The sequence below is a fragment of the Oncorhynchus mykiss genome, chromosome 2, assembly GCF_013265735.2.
Source record: "Oncorhynchus mykiss isolate Arlee chromosome 2, USDA_OmykA_1.1, whole genome shotgun sequence".
In the NCBI taxonomy this organism is placed as follows: Eukaryota; Metazoa; Chordata; class Actinopteri; order Salmoniformes; family Salmonidae; genus Oncorhynchus; species Oncorhynchus mykiss.
The window spans coordinates 29,959,862-29,986,475 of record NC_048566.1 but is presented as its reverse complement, the minus strand read 5'-3'; the positions used below and the strand labels follow the sequence as shown (position 1 = coordinate 29,986,475).

At 43.1% G+C, this 26,614-nt stretch overlaps 1 protein-coding gene across 1 annotated transcript; it reads left to right on the top strand.

Moving 5' to 3' along the window:
• The first annotated feature begins 379 nt into the window (after window positions 1-379).
• Window positions 380-25,814, top strand: LOC110534642 (immunoglobulin superfamily DCC subclass member 3). Its single transcript, XM_036944937.1, has 14 exons — window positions 380-675; window positions 8,748-9,053; window positions 9,704-9,848; window positions 10,015-10,145; window positions 10,291-10,428; window positions 10,797-10,955; window positions 17,810-17,975; window positions 18,145-18,395; window positions 18,613-18,777; window positions 19,077-19,265; window positions 19,462-19,578; window positions 20,864-20,993; window positions 21,151-21,277; window positions 21,393-25,814. Exons 1-14 carry the CDS (start codon window positions 624-626, stop codon window positions 21,507-21,509), a joined length of 2,193 nt encoding a protein of 730 aa, XP_036800832.1. The 5' UTR covers window positions 380-623; the 3' UTR covers window positions 21,510-25,814.
• The last annotated feature ends 800 nt before the right edge of the window (window positions 25,815-26,614 follow it).

Below are 26,614 nucleotides of genomic sequence, written 5' to 3'. Positions count from 1 at the left end.
TTTTTAAATAAAAATTTTAACAGATGCTCACAATGTAATTTGGAAAGTGGTTACTGGAGTACCAGTAACATTGTCATTCCCAGCACCTCCACAACTGACAGCAATAACCACTATAACAGCATTAAAGTGTATGTATAGAGTTGTAGGTTGAGAATATAATGATGATGACCTGCATATTAAGACAACATTTTGTTTTTGGAGCTTCTATATAGCAGGTCCCCTCAAGTGATGCTTTGGGGTGCAGAAGGGGCCACCCCTTTTGACTGGCCCCCATCCTGCCATTGGCTCGTTTACATGCCCCAGTCTCCGCTGGCCAGTTCTATTGTTGTATCAGTGTCCATTCATTGACCGGGATGTCAGCGGGGACAACAATACCTTACGCATAACTAATAGCCCCAGAACCCCGCGAGGGCCCTTCTACAATAGCAAACGGGACATTCTCAAAGCAGCCTTGAACGAGTCCAGAAGCCAGCCGTTCGCTGGACAGTGGAACTTAAACTGCGGAAATGATTTTTTGAGATTTTGTTGGGATTTTTATTTAATACATTTTAAGGAGTGAAGCTCGCTATTAAAGCGTTGCTATAATAGTTAGACCTCAAACTAAAAGGGATTAATACTAAAACATGAACCAGACGAGGATTTTTCTGCTTTTTTTATTGGTGGTCATATCTTCAGGTAATGCTTTTCATATTTAAGCGGATGAGTGTTCGAGCTTTGAATGGGTAACGGTAGTAAACGTCAAGTAAATGTACTCCATGCGGAACCCACTGAATGTCTTGCTACTTGCATGTGACTTTGAAATTAGTTTAGCATGCCGCCTCACTATATCCTGTATTTGAGGTGAACGTGAAGCCATGCGTCTTTAGTGTGCACCCTACTCTCTAGCCTATTGCAGTGCGTAAAAGCTATTTTTTCCTTTCCTGTCGACTCCATCTCGTCTGTGTATGTCTTCCATAAAGTCATTGGTGTCGATTAGGGGACATGTGTAGTTTGCAACCTCTGGGATACCATGGGTGTAATGAGATAAATCAATGGGGGCTGTTAAGGCGCGCGTAAAGATGAATGGCCAAGTTGGAACCGTTAGGATGTTTACAACTATGTCTTTGGAGGGAAGCTTTTGACCTTCAACATACATGTCTATAGTGTTAATATGTATATTATGCGTGGAAATCAGAATGGAGAGCCTTCAAAAAAATAAAATAAATGTTGTTATTGATTCGGGTAAGGTGAAATACAAGAGCATTAGATACTTATTTTAAACGTTTTTCATTCCAATATGTTTAATTAATTGTGTGTTATCAGCACAAAAGTTGACATATGTTTGATCAGAGATTTCAACGGTGTGCTAGTATGATGCACCATTCAGCCGGTGCGTAAAGATACTAGCCTTTTCTCTCTCCTTTTACGCACAAGTTTACTTCGCTATAAGGCAATTTGGGGACAGGAACTCACGGTGCTTTATCATGTCAGGCTTCATGTTATTAACTTTAGTCAGCTCCCACATTATTTTCTCTGATTGCACCACTTAATACCAAATAATGACCCGGAAGGTTGCAAGTTCAAACCACCGAGCTGACAAGGTACAAATCTGTCGTTCTGCCCCTGAACAGGCAGTTAACCCACTGTTCCTAGGCCGTCATTGAAAATAAGAATTTGTTCTTAACTGACTTGCCTAGTTAAATAAAGGTTTAAAAAATATATTTAAAAAAATGGCTATCCATCAAACAAACTTCACATAATCATCACAACACTAATCCAATACAACCTTTCAATACTAACCTTGAACATGCTAGTAAATTTGACTCATCCTCTGAACCTGACTATTGCCTCTCATGCATTTATTCCTTAATCAGGTATTGGCTGTTCAAGTCTCCATCTGATTCAAAACACTGTACCATCTTTAACCAAGATGTGCAGTTTGTAACTGTTTCCATAAGAACCATGTTTACACTTCTCATAAAATAGTGTTAAACTCAGGCAAGGAACATATCTGTAAATCCAGTAACTATAGGATGGGAAATGGCAATGTTTTGGCTACCACTTGTGTATTGAAATCTCAGGGATATTTGGTCAGGGATATTTGGTCAGATCAGACTCATCTACCATGGTCAGACACAGGGCAGCCAGGAACATTGGGGTCAAACAATGATTGGCGTCCTCACACCTTAATTTACATAAAACAGACCGACCCTCTCTGTCTGCCTCCCACCCGACACCTCATTTGGGGGTATGGTGGTGTGTGTGATTGGGTGTTCAGTAATCCCCCTGCAGCCGCCTTACTAGACATCCCCTAAAACCTAGGCAAACACACACAAACATTCTCCCCCAGCCTGCACAGACAGTGTTCTCCTACTCTCAACCAGACACCCTTCTGACTGGGGGTGTTAATCCCAAAGATCTACAAAGGTAGAATCAGGGCCAAGGCGCTACTCTGCCATGAGGCTCAAAAGCTTGGCCTTAGTTCCTTCAGACATATTTGCTCTCTGTGCCATAGCCTCATAGCCTTCCCCGTTGGCCTCCCCACTTCTTCACCTCTTATGTGGCTGGACCCACCCTGGGTTCATACATTATATAACAAATAAGACTGACGTTGGTGCATAGAAACAGTGCTGCTGGCTGTTATTGCTGTGTGTATGAGGGATAAGAAAGTTCCCCACAGTAATTACTTGGTTAATTACATGCATAGACCAAATAAAAAATGCAGGTACTCAACCCTTTTGGACAGCAGTTATGAATGACATATAGTTTTTAGGTATGCGATTCAATATGTATTACATTTTATAGGACCTTAAGCAAGACCTAAAGGCAACACTGGCCATTGTTTTGATGCAATATTGCAGAGCAATGTTGCCAGTAATGGTTACCGAAACCTTTTCCATTGTAAATGAGAATCGTTTTATTATCTGGGGAATTTTAATCGGCAGGGCCACCTAGTCAATAAGATGAATATTGCCAAAACAAATTGCCTGTGTATCATGGGCTTGGTGAAAGAACAATTTACACCACGAGTCTCATAGATTGAGAGCATAATTCTCCCAAGGCCCTTTGAGGTGGGATGTATAGAGACTGAAAATAACATCGTGTTCACTATACAATGAAACCTTTTATAAGAGAAAGAGAAAGACACACTGAGGTTTATTGACCTCAAGAAAGAAAGTTATCAAGAAAGTGTGTAAAAGTGAATTTTAAGGACAGTATCGGAAAAACATGTCCATCTCTATCTATCAGTTTAATTGAAACAATACCGAAACATGGAACTACCTTCGTTCTGGCATTGTTTTCGATTAAAGATAAACTAGACTTCCTGTTCTTAAAAGTGAAATCCATTCAATCAACTGCTGGTGGTCAATGAGACCTGATGTTGACTTCTTGACAGAAGCCACTTTCACAAGCAGCAGTACAAGATGACATAGGCCATTTCTGTCCAACAATGTCAATACATTTTGGTCATCCCGATTCGGGGTTGCAATTACTTTGACAAAATGTGCTCCACTGCATCTCTCTAACATGTGTCTGAGGAACTCAGGCTGAGGCAAAGGGAAAGCAAAGTTGGTTAGTTTAGGATCTGTCTTATTTTGATTGTGCTGTTTTTACATGGCCACAGAGTTCTGATCGAAGTATAGGCCTATCCCACTTACAGAAAACTGGGGGTGAGAAAAATGGAGGAAAGTGATTTTCGCTTTAATACAGACTCTGGCCAAAATACATTTTAAAAAATATGCTTGGAGCATATTCTAAGTAGTTAGAACAAGTGTTAAAATACTGATGAATTCACCAACACAGTGTGTTGTCATTAGACTGTATTGTCATTAACTAGGCCATTAAGGGTTGTTGAATGATGAATAACAGACAAGCTAAATATGTTATCTCAAAACGTTGCATAATGGATGCTTAGTCTGTTGCCAACATTGCCCACATTCCTACAATGCCACCCCTTGTAATTGGTCCTTAAATGCCCCCTACACTTGCTGAACGAACCCATGGGTGTGTAAGGAAGTGATTGTAGGCGGAAGTGAATTAATTAGCGCAATGGGAAAAGGGTCTCGTGTTCACACACACACTAATGCCAAATTGGCTGGCAATTAATGAAGAAGTGGCTGTTTAAACAATAGGAGAGGAGCTATGCTGGGAGCAGATCTGCTGGTGCACCATCACCAGCCATAAAGGTTGGGGCTGGGAGAGGGGTAGAGAGGGGAGTTTAACTCCTATTAGTGGGACAATAGGCCCAGCCCTGCGACGTCAGTCCCCAAATCCACAGCCCCCTGCCCCAGCACCCCCAATTCTCAATCCCAGCTGGGCCTAGGAGTCAGACCCCAATACTTATACAGGCCTTTCTACCCCCCTCCCCTCCATCCATTATGCCTGCCTGCCTGCCTGCATGGGCCTAATTCAGTAGACATCATCTGTGCCTAGCCCTCTGCTATGATGAAGAGTGAAGGAGGCTAGTGAAGGAAAAGGTGAAAGGAGAGAGGGAGAGCTGCTGGCTGTAGCAATATCCACTGCTAATAAGACATGTTTAAGCCTATACCAGAGGGTCTGCCTGTGGTGCGACTTGAGCTGATAATACAACTAAGCCTTTAGAATTCTATGCTTATTAAAGCATGTTCATTGATCTTATCCATTTCACCTAATGGAGCTTATCAACACTGTAAACATTTAGGAAAGCACATAAAGTGAAGCGCACATAAAATACGTTCATTTTCACAATGGCATCCTTCTATCTCCAAAGTCGGCCTCTCCCCTTCATGCAGGGGTTTCCAGGGTCAGGGAGAGGGGATAGTATGGGACAAGTCAATTAAGGATTCAGCGACAGACCCCCCCCCCCCCCCCCCCCCCCCCCCCCCACACACACACACACACACACTCACACACAAAAAACATACAAACCCACACAGGGAAAAATATAGAGGACGCAACCAATGAAGGGATTTACTTGTGTTTGCCTTCTCTGCCTCGACCCTGAACCCCCTTTTCATCGTCCTGGGGGGCTTAGCCACCTTCACGCCACAGTCACAATGGAAACTGTGAAGTTCACTGCCAAGTCTGAGGCGACAATAAACAATGAAGGGACTGGGGTAGGGGGGTGGTTTGGTGACCGAATGCAAGCTGTCCTCCACCCCGGCCCCCTCAGTCCCCTCAGCCAACTCTCTCATGACCTTTTAGGGTTCTGGGGTCACAGTCTGGGGCTGAGGGGTGGAGATTTGGGATTTTGGTGGGGTGGAGTGTGAGGGAAAGCTGGGGGATGGGGGGGGGGCCCTGTCCTTAGTGTTCTGGATAGCCCCCCTTCTGCTTATTATGAGCACCCAGATGGGTGGCAAATTTATCCCTAAACTTAACACTTAATCACACTCCGCGGCACAGGGGCGAATGCAGGGCTGCAGTGGTAAAGATGGGCTTTGCATTTTGACTGTGTAGAATACGGCTGGGAATTTATAAGGCAGCTTGGCTGCTTTTATATGGCATACATACATGTAGATGATAAATAATATCATAATTCGCTTTATGCCTCTGATTTCAAGTACAAATTAATGATTAAGGTTTCCCAAAACCTTAATCATTAAAAAAAAAAAAAAAAAGAATGTACTGATTACAGCGCTCTCACCCCTCAAAGCCTCAATCAACACAATTTGACATCAGTCTTAACTGTGCACTTAACTGTTTCCCTCATAGTCCCTTCTTACATTACACTCTCCCTCTATCCCCAGCATGGAAGTCCCCAGATATCTCTAATCCAATATGTCCCCACAGAAGATTTGACATGCAGCTAATCCTTAGTTACCGTGACCGACATCTCACTCTCTTTACATCCCCAGCATAGCATCCCAGGTATTCCATTATCCACTGCTACCCCTTACATCAGATGTTAAGCTTGACTGAGTGTCTCTGGGTAGTGCAAGCAGTCGTTCTGAACTACAAAGACCTGGGGCCCAAGCTTCCCAGCTGTGTCAGGCAGTGTGACTTGGGGCCTGTTCTAAGACGCCAGGCCAGAGTGACTTAAGCTTCGACCTGGTCCTGGGTCATAGTATTGAAATCCAGAATTTATATATTTTGCAGAGCAGATATGAAGGAGATTGTAAAATAAGTTTGAAGGGTTTAAGATTCCTTGTACTGTGGCTGCTTGTTTGGCATGCATCCACGTGTGCATTGATTGTGTAAATGATGGAGTTTTACCCTGAATGGCCCAAGTACTCATATAATATATAGTTGTTGGAAGGTGCAGGGGATTGAGAAGAATTGTATGTCAGTGATTAAAAGGTGTATAACCCGAATCTAAATGTAATGATCAGGTATCTACTGGAGCGAGAAGATATCTTCATTTAGATTAAGATGCTTTAAGGATCAGTCCTGTGGATGCGCAGCTATACTGTAGATTGTAGTTTCTGGTTAGTTGTTATTTGTTACAGAGGGAGTCAATAAAGGTGGATTAATGGGAAAAGGGGGAGGGATTAAATAGAGTAAAGGGAGGCTAATTGGACAAACAAAAAAACAACTGGAGGCAGTGGAGATTACACAGCATGTGTTGGAGCAGAGCCAAGAACTGGAGTTTAGACTGGGTCTCCCAGAATGGGCTGATGTGGGAGAGGGGGCTATGGGAGAGGACTATGGCGAGGATGGGAAGACTGGATGGATGGGGGGAAGGAGTTGGGAAAGAAAGAGCAGCTGTCTGGCGTGTTTTTGGTGGGATGTTTGACGGTTGCAGAGGTTTGCTGTGGTCGGCCGTGTTGATGTAGGCGGGGGTTTGTTGTGTCTGGGGAGTGTGTATTGTTGTTCTTCGGAAGGGTCACAGGGTCAGGGGATCCAGACGTCACACGCTACAATTCCACAGCTTGCCATATCAACATAAGAGACCGAAAATGAACTGAACCTTTTCTTCTTCTCAGCATCTCTCCTTTTTTTAAATCATGAACATCGGGGAAAGGTGGATTGGACTTTAGAATGGGTCAGAGGAAAGGGAGAGGGTTAAAAATCAGGGGGAACAGAAGGGGTATCGCCAAATGGTGCGTATAATGGGGCGACGGGCGTGTCGACGGAATCGGTGACGGGGTTCGGCGAAGTGTGAGCGATGGGGGTGGCATGGGAAAGTCACCTCCAAGTTCAAGTTAAAAAGGGGAGAGGGGGACAGGGGGGTGCAGTAGAGTGGCTGGCGAGAGGGGGGCAGATGTTCTCATCTGAGTGGGCGATGACTAAAGGGGACATAGGGGAAAAGGGAAAAGGGGGTGTGTGGGGGGGCTCTCACTAGTCATCCACCCAGACTTCATTGAAGTCATCCAAACTTGACCCCTAACCCCTCTCCCTCTCCCCCCTTCTTCCCTACTTCTTGCATTGTTCAGGCCCTCTCTTGCTTCAATGGCTCCATGGCATTCGGCACTATTGTAAGGCAGTTTTGGGAATTAATTGTGTTTGCGTGTGGGGGAAGGAGGGGGGGGGGGCACTGTGAAAGGCAGAATAGGATGGGGGGTGGAGGTGACTAACAGAGCTATCAATCAGGCTGGAGGAAAGTCAAGTGCAAGTTCACCCTTCTGAAAACTACCCAAACAGACTCCTCTGAAGACATTATCTTTGCTCCCCTCCCTCTGCGCTGTTGTTTCTCACTTTTTCAGTCCAATATCCCCCCCCCCCTCTCCCTCTCTCTCTCTCTCTCTCTCTCTCTCACACACTCACACTCACACTCACATTCACACTCACACACACCCCCATCTGGAGAATGAAGCTGTCACCAGTGCACACTGTGTGTGGGGCACACCACTGAGAGAGGCAGTCTCACTTTTCACAGGGTCTCATTGTGGGGAAAGAGTTAGGGCTTCAGGCTGTCTGCTCTTGCTCAATGAAACTGGCCATTTATCAGTGTGTGATTCCCAGCCTAGCGCTATAAACCCAGCCAAGGAGTAATCCAGCGTCCTCTTTTTCCCCTATTAATCTCTCATTAACAACCCTGTTATTCAGCGGTAATTAAGGTGTTATTAAGAACACAAGGGCCTGGATTATGTCCAACATCTAGTTGGGCAGAGATTGGTTTACATAGAGCACTGGAAAAGTTTAAACAGACACACTGTTTATTTGTTATAAATCAATCCACCAAGAAAGGTGCTTCAATATATTTCCCCAGAACCACATGGCCATATATTGTCGGTATTGGAAGCTCCTAAACTTGCTAACTATGTAGGAGCTATATTTTACAATGGTGATATAACACAGTGTGATATGTGCTTAAGGCACTACACGAAACCAATAGACAGGTCGTTAACAGAGAATAATTTACGAAAAAAGTCCACTTAGATCGATGACATCAGCACTAGGATGGCTTCATCAGCCATCTTTCAGTGGAGAGTTTCAACCTCTGGCCCTCTGATGGCTCTGTACTGGAATCACTGATTGATTGGTGTAGTAGTGTAATAGTAGGTGATAGGTCATATTCCTGATGTCAGTTCAGCTTTAAGAGTCTTTTGCGTGTGTGTGTGTGTCCGTGTGAATGTGTGTGTGTGTGTGTGTGTGTGTCATCATTATTATCATCCTCATTCTCATCTTCATCATTGTCATTTTTCAACAGCCCTCTTACTTCCATCATTGTCCTCTTCTTCATCATCAACTCCACCACCACCATCATCATCATCAGATGCTCCATTATGTCCTGAGGATGTCCCTTGTCATCAGCCCTCTTACCTACATCATCATCATCCTTATCATCATATGAATGGAGGAGAACTTCAGCAGTACCTGACCTCCCATGCTCCTCTTCTCTCTCCCAGTGTTGGGCAGAGCCTCTGAGCTGGCCTTCTTGAAGGAGCCCAATGATGTCATCGCCGTGCGTGATCGGCCCCTGATGCTGGACTGCCAGGTGGAAGGGGAGGGGCCTATCTCTGTGATGTGGCGGCACAACGGAGTGCCCGTTCCCACCGGGCCGAAGGCTAGCGTGTTGACCAACGGAACTCTCCTGATCAAGAGCTTCCAGAAGAGGAAAGAGAGCAATGAGACGGACGCTGGGGAGTATGACTGTGCTGCCCAGAACCACTATGGCATGCTGATCAGCCGCAAGGCCAGGGTTCAGCTGGCATGTAAGTTACACACACCACAGACACGCGCAGGCACATATACATATTGGAGTGCTCACACACAGATTAGTAGTCATACATAAGACAGATGATACACATACGGTATACTGTAAGAGTCATGTGTGACACAACTCTTTGAAATGGCTAGCAAGCCATTGAAGTGAACATAGCATCTCACATAAACCGGCTCCCATGCTGGTCAAGACATTCTTTATGTGTGTTCATTCATTTGATACTACCCATTGTGCCTTTAAATCATACCTGACTGCTTTAATCCTTCCTTCCCACCCCTTCCTCCATTATCTGTCCCCAGTTGGGACTGAACATTAATAACCACAGCACCTCCCCCCACTCTAAACGCCCCACTGAGTGGACAACCTTTCATTCACTCAATCTCCTGACCCCTCCCTCTGGCCAAATAAAACCAGAAGTGGGTGGTTGGGGGTTGGGAGGTGCAGGGGATTTTGGGTAAACCAGCAGAATTATGGCTATTGGAATGATTGGTGGTTCTCCCCTTAGGGAAAGGGGTTACCATGGTGATTCACTTTCATTTAAGAAAAATGCAGTTGCTCTAAGCCCATCAGAAAGACCTGTCTCCAGGTTCTAGGACATTGAAAACCGTCTTGGACATGACTATTTTCTCTCACTCACAGCTCTCCCTAAGTTCCACACTCACCCAGAGTCCAAGTCGGTGGATGAGGGTGGCGTTGCCAGACTGACCTGCCAGGTGAACGGAATCCCAGAGGCCAGCATCTCCTGGGAGAAAAACAGAACCGCTGTGAATACTGATGATAACAGGTAACCCATGGGTACACACACACACACACACACACACACACACACACACACACACACACACACACACACACACACACACACACACACACACACACACACACACACACACACACACACACACACACACACACACACACACACTATAATTCTCCTTTCCTGTATTCAGGTACACCATCCTGCCCACAGGGATCCTGCAGATAACCGGTGTAAGGTGGGCTGACAGTGGTGTGTATCGCTGCGTAGCCACCAACATCGCTAACACTCGCTACAGTCACGAGGCCCAGCTCACTGTCACTGGTAAGAGAAGCTGTCCTCTCTGAGGATGTATGTGTCAGAGATCATATCTGCTAATAACAAATATCTGTTTGTGTATTTACTGATATCTGTATTTTTACTTTGTCACCATTTCCTATCTTCTCTCTCTCTCTTTTTATCTCTACAGTGGCAGCTCCACGGATCTACAAGGAGCCAGTGATTCTGTCGGGTCCTCAGAACCTGACCATCACTGTGCACCAGACTGCCATCTTGGAGTGCATCGCCACTGGCAACCCTCGACCCATCGTGTCCTGGAGTCGGCTGGGTAGGGTTCTGCTCCCTCTCACTCTACATCACTGTTCCCTCTCACACAACCTACATCACTGTCCAAACCCAAGACAAAATGATTCTACCACAGAGAGTATTGTCTCGTAACATCAATTTGTTATCGTTAACCGTTAAAATCTATTTGTTATTGTCACTTTTCTGACACCTATTCGGGTTACAGAAGTGACAGCAAACATACACATGATATAAGACTTCAATGTGGCCTTGGTAGTTGAACATTGACTAAATGCTGCCTTAATATTGTTGAGTAGTTCTGTGCTAAATAGATCATCCATTTCTGCTACAGATGAGACTTTCAGCACTCTAACTCTCCCCCTTTTGCATTATCTCTCTCTTCTCCTCCAGACGGGCGCTCCATCGGGGTGGAGGGTATCCAGGTGCTGGGTACGGGGAACCTGATGATCTCAGATGCCAACCTGCAACACTCTGGGGTGTACGTGTGCTCTGCCAACCGCCCTGGGACCAGAATGAGGCGTACTGCGCTGGGCAGACTGGTGGTGCAGGGTGAGTTGTGGTACCCATCAATCTCACACCAAACACACTAGTATTAACCCTCAAACCCCAAATACACACAATGCAATATTGGCTTTGTTGATACAGCACTTTTCAGATCTCCCACCCACCATTACCAGCCTCCAGGAAACCACTCAACCATCACCTCAATAGACCGGTGCCTCCCAGGCCTATGCTAAATGCCCCCCTAGCCCCTACCCAGAAAACACTTCTGTAGATCTGAAATTAGTGGATAGGTAGAAAAAACATGTCAGACATTCCACCCAGCCAATCAGGAGACAAGGTGATGCTATTAGCATATTTTTGAAACCTATGTGGTCTTTCCAGATCTACAGAAGAGCCTGAGGGAGTTGGGTCTGGGGGTCCATTTGGAAATTCATCTCAAGTCTCCCTCAGGGGAGCACCTGGCTCTCCCAGGGCTCTGTTTTGGGGGGTAGAGATAGAGGGGTGTGGGGGAGATGGAGGGAGAGAGGTAATAAGCAGGATGGAGGATGGTGGGGATGCTGGGGTTATTTTAGGAAGGTCAGAATATATTAACCTTTGGTAGATTTGACCATGACCTTAAGGGTGAACTGACATCCCCCAACTCTTCTGGTCACCTTTGACCTCCTGGCACGGGGCCTTAGTGTTCTGCTGTTGGCCAACATGTTCTATTGGCATTGGGCTCCAGCTGGACAAAGATGAAGGAGGAGATACCGTTTATTGCTGAAATGACCCTCCCTCTACTTCAACGAGGCTTTATGTGTAATTCTACCTCTCTCCTCTACCTATTTTAGCTCATAATCATAATCATATTTTATACTATAGCATCTTAATGGTGGTTCATCCCATGGATTCAACTCACAATTATGCCTACATAAATATAAACTCAGAGTAACACTCAAACACAAACACACTCAAATTTGAGTTTCAGAGTGAGTGTGTGTATGTGTTCATAGTTGGAGTGTTTAGTCAGGTGATACTTTCCTGTACGTCAGTAATACACTGCCAAATGGCACGATAGTACACACATTTGTAAATGTATACTGGTAGCTGGTGTTAATGGCTGAGTTTGTCTGCTTGTCCTCGCCACCCAACTCAATCAATCAGTATCTGCTTTCTGTGTTTTTCTAAATCAGGATCTGGCTAGCGCCCTTATTGGGCTTGGTGAATATATTCATTCATTTATTGATTGACGTTGGAAAAGGCACAAAGAGCATAACTTGATTTGAAAACAAAGAGGTCAAACCATCAATAGGTTTGGAGGAGTACAATTGCAGTCAGCGTTCATATACAGATATGAATCGGTTTAGTTTCTCTTGATTTTTCATAACTTGATCAATACATGTGTGTATGTTACAGTGTGGATAACATTTCTGCTCTTTCTAAAACCACTCATACAGTTAATGTGGGGGTAGATAACAAAAATCCAGTCCATAATGTTAACACCATCTATATCAGGGACTCAGGCTATACCCAAATCTAACATCAATAAAACATACCATATTAATTCTAGTTTACTCAATCCCTTGATATCTCATGTCAAATACCATATGCCTCAATGTGCCTGAAAATCTCCTAAGTTCACTGATTCTACTTGAACTTGACCAGCCTTTACCTTCTGCAGACCTTTTCGGTCTTATGAAGTCTGGTCTGGCTTTGCATATTATGGGATGCCTTTTCAGACCTCATCTCCCTGGTTGCGTCTGCCTCCTGCCCCCCACCCCCAAACTAATTTGGGGTGCTGGCTGCTGGGGGTCATAAATTGGCTGCACCAGGGGACCACCTGACCAGGACAGATGCAGGCCACAGTCAGACAATGGCTGCATAATCACCATCTGTGGGGAAGAGAAAGAGACGGAGAGAGAGAGAAAGATGGAAAAATATAGAGATAGTGGGACATGTACACATACACTAAACACAAGAGAGAAGGGAAACAAAGGTATAAAGAAATGGAGTATTACAGTATACTGTACACACTTATAGACAGCAAGGGGAGATATACTGTACACACTCATAGACAGCAAGGGGAGATATACTGTACACACTCATAGACAGCAAGGAGAGATATACTGTACACACTCATAGACAGCAAGGAGAGATATACTGTACACACTCATAGACAGCAAGGAGAGATATACTATACACACTCATAGACAGCAAGGAGAGATATACTGTACACACTCATAGACAGCAAGGAGAGATATACTGTACACACTCATAGACAGCAAGGAGAGATATACTGTACACACTCATAGACAGCAAGGAGAGATATACTGTACACACTAATAGACAGCAAGGGGAGATATACTGTACACACTCATAGACAGCAAGGAGAGATATACTGTACACACTAATAGACAGCAAGGGGAGATATACTGTACACACTCATAGACAGCAAGGAGAGATATACTGTACACACTCATAGACAGCAAGGAGAGATATACTGTACACACTCATAGACAGCAAGGAGAGATATACTGTACACACTAATAGACAGCAAGGGGAGATATACTGTACACACTCATAGACAGCAAGGAGAGATATACTGTACACACTCATAGACAGCAAGGAGAGATATACTGTACACACTCATAGACAGCAAGGAGAGATATACTGTACACACTCATAGACAGCAAGGAGAGATATACTGTACACACTCATAGACAGCAAGGAGAGATATACTGTACACACTAATAGACAGCAAGGGGAGATATACTGTACACACTCATAGACAGCAAGGAGAGATATACTGTACACACTCATAGACAGCAAGGAGAGATATACTGTACACACTCATAGACAGCAAGGAGAGATATACTGTACACACTCATAGACAGCAAGGGGAGATATACTGTACACACTCATAGACAGCAAGGAGAGATATACTGTACACACTCATAGACAGCAAGGAGAGATATACTATACACACTCATAGACAGCAAGGGGAGATATACTGTACACACTCATAGACAGCAAGGAGAGATATACTGTACACACTCATAGACAGCAAGGAGAGATATACTGTACACACTAATAGACAGCAAGGGGAGATATACTGTACACACTCATAGACAGCAAGGAGAGATATACTGTACACACTCATAGACAGCAAGGAGAGATATACTGTACACACTAATAGACAGCAAGGGGAGATATACTGTACACACTCATAGACAGCAAGGAGAGATATACTGTACACACTCATAGACAGCAAGGAGAGATATACTGTACACACTCATAGACAGCAAGGGGAGATATACTGTACACACTCATAGACAGCAAAGGGAGATATACTGTACACACTCATAGACAGCAAGGAGAGATATACTGTACACACTCATAGACAGCAAGGAGAGATATACTGTACACACTCATAGACAGCAAGGGGAGATATACTGTACACACTCATAGACAGCAAGGAGAGATATACTGTACACACTCATAGACAGCAAGGAGAGATATACTGTACACACTCATAGACAGTAAGGGGAGATATAATGTACAGGGAAGCAGAGAGAGGTAGAGTAAGGGACGATTAAAATAATACATTAGAAAACAGACAGTGAGAAATACAGATGTAGGATCTTAATTCGAGACAGTTTGCTACAGAAGGAAAATAATGCTTTAGCAACAAGAAATGTGAATTACTATGTGGATTAGAATTAATGGACATTTTTGTAGGGGTTGATAATAAAAAAAAGGGGGGGGAAAATCAAGTCTGAAATATTGAAGTGGAAATTCAATGCACTACAAGTGCATTTCAGGAAATTTTTTCTGCAACAGGGTGATCAAATTAAGATCCTAAGGTTGACCGAGAGATTGAGGTTGACCGAGAGAAAAAGAGAGATATAGGGAGAACAGATTCAGAAGAAATTGTAAAACAGAGAACTGAAAAAAGATAACAAGATATAGAAACAGAATAAAACAGACAGTGCTAGCAAAGCCCAAGTGCAGGAGGAGGGGGAGCAGAGTAATCGTGCCAGAGTGAGGGATCACCTCTGATCTCTCACCCCTGACCCTCTCCCTGCAGGCCCTAAGGAAATTATGCGTGAGATGGTTGGGGGTGGGGTTTTAGTTTTAGTGGTAGGGGGTGGGGCTTTGATGGGTTTTTTGTTGTTATAGGCCTATGATTGGCAGGCCTTGATAGAGCAGCGAGACGGTCCTCGCTCCACCTCCCTGGCCTGTGGGGACACTTGTCTTTGTCACAGCTGCAGGCGACAGACACAGGCAAGGCCAAGTTCAGGGGACAGAGGCCACGAGTGCCAGTCAGACACACAGAAGGGCTAAGGACACAAAGGGACATGACAGCCATTGTGTGTTTGCAAAACAGCTTATTCTAAGGGACATCTATGTGTATGCCTACACGCCATTCCCATGGCTTTTGGTTAGCATCCTCATGCATAGGGAAAGCTGAGAGTTACTTTTCATTCACACCTTCTGAAAATGTGCATAATATTCCAGGGAATTTAGGACAATTCACAATTGGGACCTATGTGTCGTGAACTTTGTCATGATGGTGGTTGTGTTCGATTTTAGCCATGGTCATGGTCAACTCATTGTATTGCTCTGATGACACTGCAATCAGGTTTACAGAGAGGGAAGCACATTCAGTATATTTCTGGATAGTTCAATATATTTCGGTATAGTTCTGTATGAGAAATGATGTGAAACAGTTGAAAACCAATCTATGACCGTGATTGGTTTTCATGATTGAGGACCTAAATGTGTGTGACCAGAATGCTGAAGTCTGCTGTATACAATATGAGTCACAGCAACGTACAGGAACACAGAAAACTCTAGATAGTTCAGCCACACCTTTGGTAGGCAAACACCTAGACTGAGGGACAGGCAGACCCAAAGAAAAGCATTCACTGCAGGTTTCTCCTCTAGTTCACTGAAACAAAAGGAACCACTAACCCTCATTGAAATAACAGGCATCTTTCCTCTAAATAAATGGCCTCGCCCAAGTGTGAAGTGCACTCTAGCACAGGAGAGAGGGATGCTAGAGGGTAAATTCATTACCCGTCCTTCCCCCAAATGCAGTAGTATGGCGCAGCCCACATTCACTCTCACAATGGGAGCCATCTTTTTTGCTCTCAAATGAGCAAACCAGCAAACCTGCACCCTAACCACAGTCTCCCTTTTCCACCTTTTCTCTACCCCCTCGGTCCCTTCTGCAGAGGGGCAGGCTGGGACAGCTGGGGAGCTCTCTCTGCAAACAGAATGACAATGACCCTGACTGCCGTTCTGTCACCAGGCTCTCACACACATCCAGCATTGATCCACCATTACTCAAACTCAATTTCAGCTCTCCACACTGCTGGAGCTGAAGTGAAATACACACTTATTAAACACTTATTCTAGACTGTTTGGAGTACTGCTGTCAGTCTCGACATAAGGAATTGGACAGTTCGTTGCTGATGGATATGTCTAGAGGGCCATTTATGGCAGCTTACTGTTTCAACTTTCCTTAAACCAATATTTGGCCCTATGCTTTGCTCTCAGGTGGATTTCTGTTAGGGAGACCACGGAAGAAAAACAGTTAGGGAGATTAAACGTGTTCCTGTGGTTATATAAAAATGTTTAGCACAATTTGTTGTCATATCCAAGTTCTGCTACCCTGGGAACCCTAACAGGTATATATCTCCTCAATATCCTCAAATCTCCACAAGATTAAACCAAGCATTTATGTTTATCTTTTCGGTACACAAGCTTTAGAGGCCCAGCTTGTATGTCATCTTTTATTTTCCTGTCCCTTGTTAATGCAAAGAGATTGAGGCTCAGCGCCCTGGTTAGAAATAAAATCCATCCCTGCCATTGATTGATGGCCGCCCCAACCCCCCATGCCCCCAGCCCCTTCACCCCTACACCCCCCACCCCACCTCCCTCTCCTCTTGGTCCGCTTTTCCCAGAGTCCTGACAATGGATTTGTGAGCAAGCTAATTTTTACGAGGGGGGTGGGGGAAGTAGTAGATCAATGAGATGCGTGTGGAGGGGGGCGAGGCCTCAGGTTTTTGCACACAGACATTATGCCATTGTGGCCGAGAGACTGCTTCTGTGCCCCTCTCTGTCTCCCTCTCCACTCGGGTGTCACAAGAGGGACGGACAGGGGTGCCACTTTAATTTGGGGACGAGATGCTGCTATCATGGATAATGAACTTGATTTTGGACTCCTTGTTTTGACATATGCTCAGTTGGAGTCTGAGTCTGGACCTTAATGTTCTTATCTTGTTGGAGATGTGGTGGCTCTTCTTGTTTGTGGATTATTTGGGATTTGGATTCAGAGGCAAACACTCATCCTGACCACATAAAACACAGAACAGAATGACATTTCATCCTTTTCAAGTTCTTTGAGTAACATTCGACACCTAAACTATATTAAATTGAGCACAAACATGGCATATCAAATATTGAGTAAACCCTAGAATTTAAATCAAGATTGTATCTCTCGTACACTGTCCATTATCCAAAACATAATTTTGGCAAGTTTATCTTATTCTCATTTTAGTCTCACAACCAGAATGGTCAGAATAATGTCAAGTCCATCTGTGTCAACTGCGTTGCTGAAACATCTATGCTGCCCTCTACTGTGCTTTATAGTAATTGCATGACAGGCAACACTGCACAGTCAAAGCAGCCACTGAGCCCTGTAATAGCAAGCAGTATCTCATCCCCTATCCATCTCCCTCCCCAACCCCTCTCATTTAAATTAAATTGAAATAAACTACAAAATGTAGATATTGCCAAGCAGACTTTAACACAATAGAAGATGGTGGAACATTTCATCACATGCATTAATTACATAGCACGTAGCGAAATAGGAGAAGCTCACTCTCTTTCTTTTTCTTTCTCTCTATTCCCAGCTCCTCCTGAGTTTTTGCAGTGGCCGCAGTCTGTCTCCAGACCAGCAGGGAGCAGTGCAGTGTTCACCTGTATGGCCCAGGGAGTCCCCGAGCCTCACCTCATCTGGCTGAAGAACGGCAAAATCCTGACGCCTGGTGACAACGTCAAGCTCACCAACAATAACAGGTACAGTAGTTAGTATGCTTTAACTCATCTAGATTTACTTTTAGATCTGCAAATATAAGATTCAAATTAAACATCAAGTAATGTTATTAATATATTCATTACACCATCATTATTAGTCACTACAACTCTTAACAATACCCCCCCACCTCCCCCACCCCCCCCTCTACAGTACGCTGGCGGTGACGCGCATCACCACAGAAGACGAGGCCATCTACCAGTGTATTGCTGAGAACAGCGCTGGCACCAACCAGGCCAGTGCCCGCCTGGCCCTCACCCAGTCCACGGAGTTGCCCGAGGCCCCTCAGGACCTGACTGCCACGGCCCTGTCCCCCACTACCCTACAGCTCACCTGGGTCCAGCCCGCTCCAGAGGTCACCGACAGCATAATCGGATATGTGCTGCACATCCGCATGTTGGGTGGTAAGGAGGCTGTTATAATATAATACAACTTCATTGTCCAAAGTGAATCTTATATTTTTGCTGTTTCATGGAATTCATATGAAGAATTGAAGATATTTTTTTGCTGACACTTATGTATCTAGTACTCCAGTAGTACACAAGACCGCCTCTTTTTAATACCTTCCTGTCGTAAGATGCAAAGATGATGACCTCACTGCATGTTTCCTGTCCCTTCCAGAGCCAGACAGCAGAGAGCTGCAGGAAGCTGTCAGTAAGACCACCTTCCAGCATGAGTTCACCACCCTTGAGCCCGCCACCACCTACTCCATCTACCTCAAGGCTTACTCCCCTCTGGGAGCCAGCCAGCAGTCCAGCACTGTGGTGGCTACAACACTAGGGGGCGGTACGTCATTTAGACATCATGAAATGAGAGGAGATAAGCAGTTGCATATCAGAGTGTCTAATTTCTCATGTTCCACGATCGCACCTATATTTTTATTTGTCCAACTCTTTACTTTTTCTCACTTTTCTATCTTTTCCTGTTTTTGTAAAATATCCTTGTTTTAGTTTTTCACATTTGGTTGTTTATCCGAAGCCTCACTCATCTCTTTCCCTTTTCTCTATCTGTCTTCTCATGTTTGGAATTCAATTTGTACGTTAATCCACTCATCTTCTCTGTCCCTCCCCTCTTTCCCCTCACAGTACCCATTTCTCCCAGTTTCTTCACCAAGGTGCTGAACAAGACGGCCATGCAGGTGTTCTGGGAGCTGCCAAGTAAGTCGGGCAAGGTAGAGGGCTTCAAGCTGTCCTACCGCGAGGTCCCCCAGCCCAACTTCCAGGGGCAGGAAGCGTTTCCCGGCCACATCAACACCCACACCATCTCCCATCTAGGTCAGTGATGAGGCAGAATACTCCTAACCACTGTCACTGCAGGGTCTCAGATTGCAATGACGCACACAAAGCAGACATTTTCACAATGCAGAGTGCCGGTACTGGTACCAAAAGGACCTTTGAAATGGAATGAATTCTGCGTATTAGGGTGTTGCTTTCTATGGTTGGTTTTCCAAACTGGCCATCTCTGTTTCAGAACCCGCTGCTGTGTATGAGATCCAACTAGTGGCCTACAACGGCAATGGGGACGGTGCTGCCAACAAGCATCTGGTTTCACTGGCTGAGAGTGGTACCAGCGCCAAGACCAGCTCCGGTGAGACACAAACACGGACCTTTAAACTGATTTAGGATCAGGACCCTATGTGTAACTGTCAGTGTAAAATGGTACTGTCTAACATACTACACCAGGGGGCGATGTGGAGCAATGATGCTGTCTAGTCAGTATGTGTCAGGGGGTACATTTTTTATTTTAATAATTTATCCAGAGCAATTAGGGTTCAGTGCTTTGCTCAAGGGCTCATCGAAAGATTTTTCAACAAAGGGAGGGTATACTACTGGAAACTTTTAAAGTTGATCAGTTACCTACAAGAATTTTGGTAACTTTCAAGAATTGTATGTAATTTATAAAAAGACATCCAGTGGCCCTAATGGGTACTTTAGATTATTACAGATGTCTGTAGTTATCGGTGGCCCTCTCTCTGGCAATATCACATGTCAAATAATGAAGGTGATTTTTTTTTTTTTTTTACTATTGAATGACAAAGCTGTAAAACATTATCCTAAATATAAACCATCAACTTAGTGAATACCACTGGTGTTTAATGTGAAATATCCTTTATATTTTTTTTTACACACTTTTATTTATTTTACTATTTCAATATGTATTTGCTGTCAATATTTTGGCGTCAGACTGGTGCCAGATGTGAAAAAAATCAATGTTGGAAGAAAAAATAATTATTTGAAAATAATGCCATTACTCATTAGATGCTTTTTTCATTCATTCAGCTATTTTCTCTTGAACCATATGGTCTATCTACTAGGAACTCATGGACAATATGGACACAGATATAATAAATGAATACTATACATTCATATATATTTTTGTAAGCTATTGAAGTATACAGTAAATTACCAAAGTTACCATAGATTGCCACATATTTTCTGTTAATTACCAAATTTACATTGGTAAATTACGAGTAGCTTTGCAACCCTAGTCAGAGGATATATGTAAAAACATATACTCATCCTGGATAAGTGCGTCAGCTATATTATGAAAAGGTAAATGTAATGTAAATCTCTTTAGTTAATCTTTCAGATCACAGAAAGAACATCTCAGTGTGTGTCTGCACAGATGTTTTGCCAAGTCCACAAGAACAGGGAATGTGTTTTTGTGTACTTTTGTTTTCAACTCTTTCTAGGTGTAATTAGTGCACAATATTTGCCTCCTTATATTAGAATTAAAGCAGATCGCTGTATTGACACCACAGATGGTGTGAGTTGTGGCACTTATGCGTGTCTGTGCGAGCATGTGAGTGTGTATGTGTATCCCTCTATTGTTTTTCCACTAACAAAACCCATTTTTGTGTGTGTTTGTCCAGGTGGGCAGAGCCCATGTAACTGCAAGCAGGATGACGAGGGGTCCATGACTGGCATTGTGGTGGGAATCCACACTGGCATGGCATGCATCCTCTTCTGTGTTCTGTTCCTCATGTTTGGCTACCGCCGCAGGTAAGGAAGCACTTTTTGGTCAAATGTAATATGGTAGCAGAATAAGTTTTGAATATGGTTTTAGTTTACATTGCTTTATTTATTATTGCCTGGATATTGAGTCACTTTGACTCGAGGACACGGGTCTCATTCCATGTTTGAATGCTTCTCTCCTCAGCTTCTTCTGCAGGAAAGGGACCCAAGATGGCTGGTCAGGGCCCCGAGGAGGAGACAGGAACCAGCGGGCTAGCCCACCTAAAGAGGGGGTGATCCGCATGCCCGAGGTCATTGAATTAGTACCTCAGGTAAGGAGCTGTAATATGCACAATTCTACACCATACACACTCACAGTTCTAGCATTCTGTGTTCTATGGACCGGGTTAGTATAATAATAACCATCCTTCTCTTTTCTGCCTGTAGAGATGTGACTCTATCACTGCTCCAGTGATGGTTGTTAAGGGTCAAGACCCCCCAGCGCAGTGCCAAGTCCTCATCGAGCAGCCCCCACCATGCCAACCTGGCACAGGCACCGGCTAAAGCACCCAAACACCACTCCACTTACCCCCCCCCCCCCCCCCCAAGCCCAGTCCCCTTAGCCTGAGAAATTAATGGCTGTTTTATGGTTCCTCCACCTCACCTGCCCACCAACGCCTTAGCCATAGTCTGCCTATTGCAGTGTCCGTCCAGCCGTAGTTCTAGCAGGGAATGAGAGAGATTGAGAATGAAACTGAGAGTAAGAGATGATGGGTTGAGGACTTCTGTTGAATGTCCAATACCACAAACGAAAAAAGGTATTTTATAATAGCTTCAAGTAAAAACAAAGTAGTACCAATGTAGTCATGAGTAACTATTGAGATTTTAACCCCATGTCTTTTACACCAAAGCTGAAAGCCTTATTTTATCATTTTATTTTTAGTTCCATGGAAATGTATTGATAGCTATAGAGGAAATGGGCACAGGCCATTTATTATTCAAAATGACTCATTAGGTAAAATGCTGCTGGCTCATCTCTGAAGATAACTGCAATATTACTGTATTCCTTATATTTTCAGTGTGGTATTGGACATTGTGCATCTTCTTAAAACCAAAACCCATAAATAGCTTCATTTTATGTCATTTTAAGTTAATGGCCAATGGTGCCATTTTCAGGTTCTGATAAATATATTGAGGCCTTTTACCAGTTTGAACAGTAAACGTGGCTCTCAGATAATTAGATGTTGAACTTGAGTCAATGGATGAGATAGAAAGTCTATCAGTCTTACATTGAGGCCAGTACCAAAGTGATTTCTCTGTTCAGCTTGTGAAACAGTAGATATAGTGAATGTTTTCAGTTGATAGGTGTTCTCTGGTTAGCTCCACAAGATTGTACCTCAGGGCTACGTAACGTGGTCTGCTTTAGCCTTGCTAATTGATTGTTGTCTCACCATGTTAGCCTTGAGGCGGTCTGGTGTCGAGTGATCACAGATTCAGCCATTTCTGTTCAACCCCCTATCCCAAACTCTTTGTTAACTTTCTGCTCCCCCACCAAAACGTTTTACCTCCAAAGATAGCTACCTCAGCCTGACGAGAACTTCAGAGCTATCAAGGTAACCATTTTGCCTGTCGTGCTGCTGGTCAAGCATACCTACCTCAACCAAAAGGGTACTTCTGTGCCCCCTTTCCTTTTCTTTTTGGGTGCCAAATGCCAGTCCTGTGCCAGCTGCCACTCCTTGTGTTCAGAGGGTGGTACACTCTTTCTATTCCTTCCTGTCAAGAAAAGCAGGAGGCCTTGGATTGTGATTGAATGTCACTAGGCCCCTCTTCTACCCAGAATAACTGGTTGGATCTGTGGGTTTGCCAGTTCACATATGTTGTTTGACATTATATGATTCCTGATCGCCTATTCTCTGCAAGAATCGCCTGCCAGCATCCAACCCCACAATTGGGACTCAACACCTTGTCCAAATCCTGAACGTCTGCCTTAATTTAAAGCGGTTCATTCAGAGTTGGGTCACTTCAGCTACTGACATGCAGTATGGAAGCACATGGCTATGCTTCAAGTACATATTCTACCTCAGACTCATCAGCTTCACAAATGGGTGATGGAGAGACCACCATCATTGATGATGTCAAATCAAGCTGTCTCGGAGCCCAGCTGTGGACCACTACAAGAACAACAGACATGTCTCCTCAGTCAAACAGGAAAAGCGAGATGAATGTCTCTTTATTAAGGCATCACCTGCTGCTGCCAAACACCATCTCGTCTTGCTGGAGGAAGACATGACTCAGAAACGTGGAACAGGAAACAAAGCCTGACCGAAAGTGAGCGATAAATATGAACGCACAGCATTTTTTCAACTTTGTACATTGCATGAAAGTATGGACATTAAGGAATATAAAGCCCGAGTTTCACCATTCTGTTATGGATGAATTTGCTGACTTTTTTGCCCTTTCCTGCAGAATTCCAAAATGTAATTACAAATGTATATTGTTGCTGGAAGCTTTCTGTCACCAACTAAAAGTGATTGGTTTGCAGTGCCTCAAATACCTCTGTTGTCATGGGAACCTTCTGTTCAGCAGACCATGGTTCACTTTTTTGAGTGACTAATTTGTTTTGTATTTTGTCTTCATGTCTATTCATATTCAATTCTTACCTCACACTTACAGCCCAAATGACACTAGCTTTTACCGTAGATCGCTGTTTCAACAAAACTTTCCAAATATTCTATGAAAACCAAGTCGAACGATATCCAAAGATGTATGATTGTTACGGTTTTCAGTCTTTCCTCGATTAACCTTTTCGTAAAAAAGTTGTTTTCAGGTGGGTTCCTGTTTTAAGGGGCTGCCATTAGCCAATGACGAGACAAACTAAGAAACACAAGCAGCTTACATAAACAGCTTACATAAACCAAAAAAACTTATTACAAAGATAATTCAAGAAACCACCTGTAACACTGTAAAATGTTCACAGGTTGTTTTCCATGTATCTGGCAGACCACTTGAGGCATGGAATTCCACATATTTTCAGTTTCCAAAAATGGGATATTTTCATATATTGTTACAAGGATGGAGTTGAAATGGCCAAATAACTGTCCTTTGAATTACATAAATACTATGACCAATACTATGACCATATTCTAAAATGTTCAATAATTTCTGTTCCATTTATTATCGACCTAGCCACATGAAAATCTGTGTTGTGATAGAGCACCGCCTTTCCCCTTGTTGTAACTACTGACTAAAATCCCAGTCAATTTGCTGGAGATACTTGAGAAAGTCTCCATCAATCACAAGAGGATTCCATTTAGGTACATTTGTTTTCAGATCCTCCAAATGAATTGTGTTGTAACTGTTTGAATGGCTGTGAAAAACTTAGTCTCACTACAAGTTTATGTCTCTGTTTTGTGTGGAGGTCCGTCTTTCATTGCCAGTTTCTGAATCTAATATTCTGTGCAGAATTGGATTAGCTACCGCCGCATACCCTAAAAAAGTCACATAGTGCCACTGTCCTCAAAGTTTTAGATCAACTGTTTACTCCAGGTATCACTGATACCTTCCTTTTTATGATTTTTTTACTGTGAATACCTTATCTACCATTTTTGTTTATTGGAGTATGCTAAGTGTGATACCAAAAGGAAAAACTTAAAAACAATATGGTCAATATTTTATTATTTGAATAACAAGACCCAATATTTCTTTGAACAAAACAAAAAAATTATGAAAAAATATATGCTTTTCTTTTTATAGAACTTTTCTTATTCTTTCATTTTATAAATGTTCCCTCTCAAGGCTGTCCTGCTGTGTATGGGAAATCTTGCCAAAATGAAGACGTTCCTTTTTAAAATGTTATTATTGTTATTAATATTATAATTATTGCCATTTTTGGATTCACTCCTTTCGTTTTGATTTCATATTGGTTGGCTCATTTTATTTCTGTTTTATTTGTAGTTGAAGGATGTGAACATGTTTGCTAGAAATGTGAGAATTCTAAATAGAACGGTGTGTTGTCAGAAAAAGGTTGTGTAAAAAACTGTATTTTGACATTGAAGGAACGATACCTCAAACTGTCTTGTATTCTCCAAATGGATATTTCCTCTCTTAACTCCTTTAGCAGCAGCTCAGCCACAACCATGTTAAGTTCATTTGCAAAGATGGACACTTGCCATACTAAAGTAAGCCATATAGGAGTTTTCCTAAGCCATAATTTACTCTACTGTCGTGTATTACAGTCCATACTTTGATATCAGGTTACTGAATTGTAACCTATCAACTGAGTACAGTAGTTCTTGATGCCAGACGCACAACCTACCTGTTGCTAAACATCTACACATAACAGAAAACAGCTGAAACGTAGAGAAGTAGTGAATTAATTCTAGAACCGATGACAAAAGAAATGCTTTAATGTTCATACTTTTTTTTTCTCTCAAAAAATATGTTTGTGTGTTTCATAGGAACCCCCACAAAGCTTTAAACTGCGTTTAAACTAGTTACAGACCAGATGAAAGAGAGGAAGACGTGTATGTGTACCATTATAGCATAACTAGAGACGCAACATTTTTTTTTTACTGTACAAATGGATGGTTGTTTGGTTATTAATTGAATTGAACTAACGCAGAGTAAGATCACATTGTGGTTGTTTTTTGTCCCTGACCTTTGAACCATAGGTCTCTGGTTGATATGACTGTTTGAATATGTCAGCTGTTTCTTTAAGTTTCTCCGTCTTTCAACTGAAATGACACCTGTACGCCAAATACAACTAAGATCATTATGTAGACATCAGTCTTCCTGGAGAGTTCATTTATAATGCTGCTGATACCCTTAAAATGAATGAAAGTTGAAATGTATTAAAACGATTCAAATGTTTATAGCTTCCAAGCACTTTATTGTTGATTCAAATATGTTAATTGTAGACTTTTATCAAAAAGCTATACGCCAGACCTGAACCAGCTCAAATTTGAATATTACAATGAAATGGTTCATGTTAAAACTGATTTAATTTAAAATAAGTGTTGCCTGGTTTCAACCAGTCAACCCTGTAGAGACGCCTAGTTTAAAGTTGATAGGCCACTGTGGAGTGGATTTAAAGTGGTTTAAATGGACACATAAAGTCTTATTTTTGATTTGTCAATAACTCAGACATATTTTGACCAATCCCATTGCTTTCTCAAACTAAGTTAAGAAATGTACCATGGGCCTACATTACAAAGGTGGTGTCTTTTGGTTCTATGGTTCATGAAAATAAGATTTTGAAGTATTGTTAGCAGCATCTACTGGTCTATTGTGGCCATCTTTGAATGAATCAATGTTATCTTCTCAAACACTTTAGGGACTATTATGATGAGTCCAAAGACCAAATCTGGAGTGAATCTACGTTTAGCCCATGAGAAGAAGATTTTTATGCGTCCGCATGCACCATCGTGAGCATGTTGATTTTGTCCACACACACCAGATGCGATCAGGACATGCAGGTCGAAATATCAAAACGAACTCTGAACCAACTATATTAATTTGGAGACAGGTTGAAAAGCATTAAACATTTATGGCAATTTAGCTAGCAAGCTAGCTTGCTGCTGCTAGCTAATTTGTCCTGGGATATAAACATTGGGTTGTTATTTTACCTGAAATGCACAAGGTCCTCTGCTCCGACAAGTAATCCACAGAGA

Excerpts from the sequence above, each read along its gene's own strand:
- LOC110534642 (XM_036944937.1), top strand. The coding sequence starts at position 624 with ATGAACCAGACGAGGATTTTTCTGCTTTTTTTATTGGTGGTCATATCT. Across the intron at positions 676-8,747 it reads ATTGGTGGTCATATCTTCAG|TGTTGGGCAGAGCCTCTGAG; the intron begins GTAATGCTTTTC and ends TCTCTCTCCCAG. Across the intron at positions 17,976-18,144 it reads AAGCTCACCAACAATAACAG|TACGCTGGCGGTGACGCGCA; the intron begins GTACAGTAGTTA and ends CCCCCTCTACAG.